Source organism: Eurypyga helias, unplaced genomic scaffold (assembly GCF_000690775.1).
Source record: "Eurypyga helias isolate BGI_N326 unplaced genomic scaffold, ASM69077v1 scaffold12919, whole genome shotgun sequence".
Lineage (NCBI taxonomy): Eukaryota > Metazoa > Chordata > Aves > Eurypygiformes > Eurypygidae > Eurypyga > Eurypyga helias.
The window spans coordinates 25,440-30,795 of record NW_010270179.1 but is presented as its reverse complement, the minus strand read 5'-3'; the positions used below and the strand labels follow the sequence as shown (position 1 = coordinate 30,795).

Here is a 5,356-nt window from a genome sequence, read left to right as displayed (position 1 = left end):
GTGGCCTGCCCCTGGCGTTGCTGCCATGGCTGCCAGCCCTCGCCTGGGCCCCACTTGACACCTGGCTGCTGGGTTTCCCACGTGGGGACAGTGCTTTCTCTGTCCTGGGTGTCTTGTCCAGTCCTGCTCCCCCTGGCTGGAGCCTTGCCCCAGACCGTCCCTCCCCATGGGGCTGCGGGGTGGCTGGCCCTGCTTTCCTGCTCTCCCCTCTCCCCACCATGGCACTCTCACCTGCCTTGAGGCTGCCAGCTGTCCCTAGGGTGGTGGTGCAGTCCCCCTCACTCATGCTGGGAGAGGCCACAGTGGTGGCCAGGCGGATGCTGGCCCCCTTGGCTGGGACAGCAGCAGTCATCTCATCATCACTTTCCTGGTGGGGCGTGGTGAAAGCCGGATGACCTGGCCTCCCCTCGAACCTCTGCCCCACACCTCTCACCTCATCATCACTGTTGCCATGGGTGCCAGCCCCTGCGGGGATGGTAGTGTCACGCAACCCTCCCCTCCGTGGACCAGGACCCAACAGTCCTGCATCACCAGTGGTGGTGGCCTCATCCTTTTTGGCTATCCCTGGGGCTGCTGGTGATGCTGTCGTGATTGCTTGGGGTGGCTGTTGTGGCCAGTCCTTCAGGCTGCCTATGAGCAGGGATGCCATCATCATCATCATTGCTGTTGTGTGCCACAGTGATGTCCAGGCTGGGCAGGGGGCTGCTGGTTCCTGCAGCAGGGATACCGTCATCCTCGCTGCCAAGAGTGGCACCGGCCTGGGTGGTTTCTTGCTCACCCACATGGATGTTGGCCCTCCCGATGAAGATGTTGACCTCGTCGTCCTTGTCTGGAGAGATCTGGGTGATGCTGGTGTCTGTCACTGCACCGCCCGCCTTCCCACGGGTGATGGTGATGCTGCCTGAATCAGGGATGTAAGCGTATTCATCCACACCTTTGGCATCAACCTGGACGTCCTCCATCTTCTCAGTGACAGAGGCAAGAGCAGTGCTTTCTGTTCCTGTGCCCCTCACAACGTCCTCCTGCCCTTGGCCAGGGATGGCGGCCTCACCACTGCCCTCATCCTCAGTCCCTGTGGTGGCAGGGGCCCTCTCCCTTCCAGCTGTCATGGCCCCCTCCACTGGAACTTCCCCAGCGTCACCATCGTCCCTGTCGTCATTCCTGACACCAGACCTGTTCCCTGCCACGGCCTCACTGGGGCGTCCACCCTGTGGGAGGATGGAAACACCACCGTCGACTTCCACCACCAAATGCAGGTCGCCGCTGCCTTCCGAGCTGGCCGGGGTGGGACCTGTGACACTGACACCACCACGAGCTCGCATGCCAGTGCCCGGGTGAGGACTGCGAGCATCCCCACCCGCGCCTGGGGTGCTGCGGTTTTCAGACTTGAGTCCAGTCACATTCTCTATCACATCAGTGCTGCCATTGCCATCGTGCTCCGGGGCTGCCACATCCTCCGCTGGCCCCCGACTGGCATTGTCCTCCCCCAGCCGGCCACGGAGAACGGTGCTCTGGCTGTCAGCCTCTTCTTTCTGTGCAGGGAGAGAGGGTCAGGGCCAGCCCCGACACTTGCCAGCTGCATGGGGTGCCGCAGCCAAGTCAGGGTCTTACCGTACCGCCTGGCCATCTCCTCACCTTTATCTGTGTCTGGTTCCTCCGCGTTGAAAACGAGTAGACATATTTGAAAACATAGAAACCATGCTTGGCATTGCAGCCTTTCAGCAGTATCTGGTGGAGAAGAAAATAACCAAACTCCACAGTTTTCTCATTAAATGTGATAGCAGGAGTTTCCCTTACCATTCCTGGCACCACAGCAGGGTCCCACTAGCACGTGTTGGGGACCCAGGACGGGTGGTAGCTCCCACCATCTCACGGCTGCCAGGGTGGGCAGGGACCTGGGAGGGTCGGCTTTCCCTTGGGTTCACTTTTTGCCTTTGCTTGCTTTCAGGAGCTGTGGGGGTTTGGTTTTTTAGGTGGTTTTTTTTTTTTTTTCAAGATAGCTTATGGCTTGAATAAACAACCTGGTTGACAGGCCCATCAGACATGAGTTTTGGGACTGATGGTGACTGAAGCACCGAAGGACAGCAGCTTGCTTCCAATAGGCAAACCCAGGCATTTTCTTCTTCCACACTACCCATCTGAATTTTGCTATTCATGCATCTTACACCAACACACTTTGAAAGAATGCCGTAGCAGCTAGGCCTGCAAATTGTACAGCCTCACCTGCGAGTAGACCAAGCATTTGTGCTCTGGGACTGGGCAGGGGCAGAGGAGCAGTCAGTGTGGGAGGGAGACCTTCCCCTCGCCTGAGCACATCACACCTTTCCCTTCCCCTGCTTTTTGTAAGGGATGCTCGGATCTGAAGGGACCACCAGTCTCTTTTTCTGTGGCTTGCTGAGGCTCTCCTCCAAAAATTAGCTTTTTCTCCCTGCACCCCTGGTGCAGGGCACCCCATGGGGTCTGGATGGGGCAGGGAGGACTTACCCGGTGCTGTCCCACACAGTTGCCAGCAGCTCTCCCAGGCATCGGCAATGGCACCTGCGGGCAGCAAAGCACAAGAACGTCCAGGTGGCTGTCAGCACTTGCTGCCAGCCACCCGTCCTGCCCAATGTGATCGGCGCACCATGGCATCCAGGGAAGGGTGGGAAAACTATATTAATAAGCCAATAAACTCCTGAGCATTACCCAGGGCTTAAAGCCAGCAATAGTAGGAAAGGTCAAAACCCCATTTCCAGGGCCTGAAAAGTATTGCAAATTCTGCTACAGCATGCTTGCTTTTAGTAGGATGTTGCTGGCCTGCAAATACCCTTTTACTGGATTCAGCTGCAGAGTATTTTTGTTGCAGAACAGTTTTAATACATGGCACTGCTGCTCACACCACAATGCTCCACCTTATGGCTGGGATCTGGCTGTGATGGGAGCCTGCACCTGGTTAACTGGTGGTGATTCCCAGTGTTTACTGGGCAACTGAGCCTGTACCCTCACAGCCAGATTTCTGTACATGTTTGCAAGCTTCCGGCTTCCCCTGATGGTCCTGGCATCTTTTGGGATGTATTGGCCAGTGCATTGCTGAGGGACTGGGGAACTGGAGGTGGGAGCATCCTGTGAGCCCCATCAAGCCATTTTGGAGCATTCCCTATGTGCCAGAGGGGGAGATGGCCCCTGCCCTCAGTTCTCAGCAAAATCAGCCACTGAAGTGCCCCAAGCCCAGCTGAAAAGGGCAGAAATGCACCCCAGAGTATTAAATATTCCCAGTTTATTCCATTGTTTGTGAACAATGTCAAAGGCTGGATTACAGCCCCAGTTACGCAGCATTAACCAGCTCTCTTCTGTGTCCCTATCTGAAAAGCAAATCTGCACTGATTTATTGCCTTTCCCTGTGCTGCCCTGTGACAGACCTGGTTGTGCAAGCCTGCCCTGGGGACTAAAGGACACATGACCAGGGCCCAGCCCTCAGGGAAGACATGGTTCCTCCCACCTTACCCTGTCGGAAAAGCAAGCTTTTGCTAGGAACAGATTTTTCACTCTAGCTATGTATGTAGTATGTTGAGCAACAGTTATGCAGGACAAAAATAGCTGATATTTATCTTAGTTTGCCATTTGTTTCAGTTATATCTGCTCAAATTTCACTTTAGGAGAGCTGGACTGCAGGTGCTCCTCTGACACCTGTTACCCACGTAGGTAAGGTGAGCATCTGCACTCCACTTCCCATTCTGTGGCTCTGCTTGGGCTGTTCCCAGGCTAAAAGCTCTGGGCAGATCCCAAATCCACAGAAATCAAGGAGAGTTACAATGTCCCAGACTGGCCCTTGCACAATACCCTAACTGCTCAGGGACATGCTCAGACACCTCAGTGCTAATATATATTATTCCTGGGTTCATCTCTTGCACCAGCACTTCAAGCCCTGCTCCCTGAGCCCCAGAGGTGCTATGTCCAAGTACAATTCATGCTTTCCTGCTGCTGGAAGTGTACTGGTGCACACTGCGTGGTACCCCCCTCCCACTTGCGGCAGCATGCTGGGAAACGGGGGAGAGCCATACTCACGGGTGTCGAGACGGCCATGCTGAGCAGGCAGAGGCACACGAGGGCTGTTTGCATCTTGGGTAGATCCTGGAGGCACAAAGCAAAGTGTCACTGGAGTTTCTCTTCCTGGGACTTGTGGTCCCCAACAATCCTGCTCAGCAGCAGTGCAAAAGCTCCTGCTGTCCCAAAGCCCTCGTGGCAGTGGGGTTATCCAGTGACCCCGTTTTTCCCCAGCGTTTGCGGTGGCCCTCAGCATCGCTCTGCCTCCCTGCACCCCTCGCAGCCAAGGTGATGCTTTCGCCATGTGCGTACGCCAGCAAGGCGAGGACACGTTTACGGCCAGCAGCACCAAGTATGTGTTAAAGCTTCTTAACTCACTCTGTCACAGTAACTTGGGTGGATATTTGCAATAAATGACCACCAAACCCGCTGCAGGCTAAGCCATGCAGTCATAAGGCTGAATTAAGAAACGGGCTGTATTCAGCAGCACTGATAAACAGCAGGAAACAATAGCTCTGTTTGCTAATAATTCTCATTTCACCCATCCACCCTGGCTTAGGCTCGCATGTCCAGACTGGAGACTATTTCAGCCATGCAAGCCCTGCTACGGAAATCACTGGAAGGAAATTCATGCACAAGGATCAACAGCACAAAGCGACATAGGCTCAAGAGAGCGCGATGCAGAGATGCACACAGCCAAGGCTTGTGCCGTCTCCCTGTCCCCACCACAGCTTGCCTAGAGTGAAAGCAGGAAATGCCCGGCTCAGGGAGGCAGGCAAACAAGGCAAGGAGATTACCTTTCCCCGTCAGAGGCAGGTCCCAGCGGCAGACCGTGGAGGCTGTGCCCACTTTGCTGAAATTTAAAGTTGGCCCCGGGTGCGTGGAGCCAATCAGCTCCTGCCCAGGGACATTTGTCAGGACTGGCAGCGCCCGCAGATAACAAGAGGGAGTAATTTCCAGCTAAAAATGTGTTTGTGGTGAAAGACAGCTATCAAATGTTCCACCTGGCTGGATAAACAGAAAGCACAGTTTATAAATATCTGTTCTGAAGGCGAAATTGCTCGATGATTAGCACAGATCTTAGCGTGGGACACATCCAGCCTAGTTATTGATAAGAGGGACTGTAATGGGTCGTAGGGTGCTCACCGTGACCGACATGGGAAAGCCGTCAGGGCTGTAGGAAGGGAAGGGCGATACACTGAGCCCGGGCCCGTCATGGCCATGGCCAGCACCATGGGGCAGTGCTGGCTAAGCTGCGAGATGCCGCTGTGCTGTAGCCTCAACACTTGAGTTTGTGGTTTCAGCCTCAACACCCCTGAGCTAAGCCTAGTGC

At 55.1% G+C, this 5,356-nt stretch overlaps 1 protein-coding gene across 1 annotated transcript in view; it reads right to left on the bottom strand.

Moving 5' to 3' along the window:
* The window catches only part of MEPE (matrix extracellular phosphoglycoprotein), a gene marked incomplete at its 3' end in the record, with an annotated part of 5,601 nt that extends 420 nt beyond the window's left edge, over positions 1-5,181 (bottom strand). Inside the window, exons 1-6 of the mRNA XM_010158358.1 lie at positions 5,170-5,181; positions 4,045-4,110; positions 2,485-2,538; positions 1,636-1,728; positions 728-1,532; positions 232-465 (exon numbers count right to left, since the gene is read on the bottom strand). Coding sequence (XP_010156660.1) covers positions 232-465; positions 728-1,532; positions 1,636-1,728; positions 2,485-2,538; positions 4,045-4,110; positions 5,170-5,181 — 1,264 coding nt within the window. The remainder of the gene's footprint in view (positions 1-231; positions 466-727; positions 1,533-1,635; positions 1,729-2,484; positions 2,539-4,044; positions 4,111-5,169) is intronic.
* Positions 5,182-5,356: the final 175 nt, after the last annotated feature.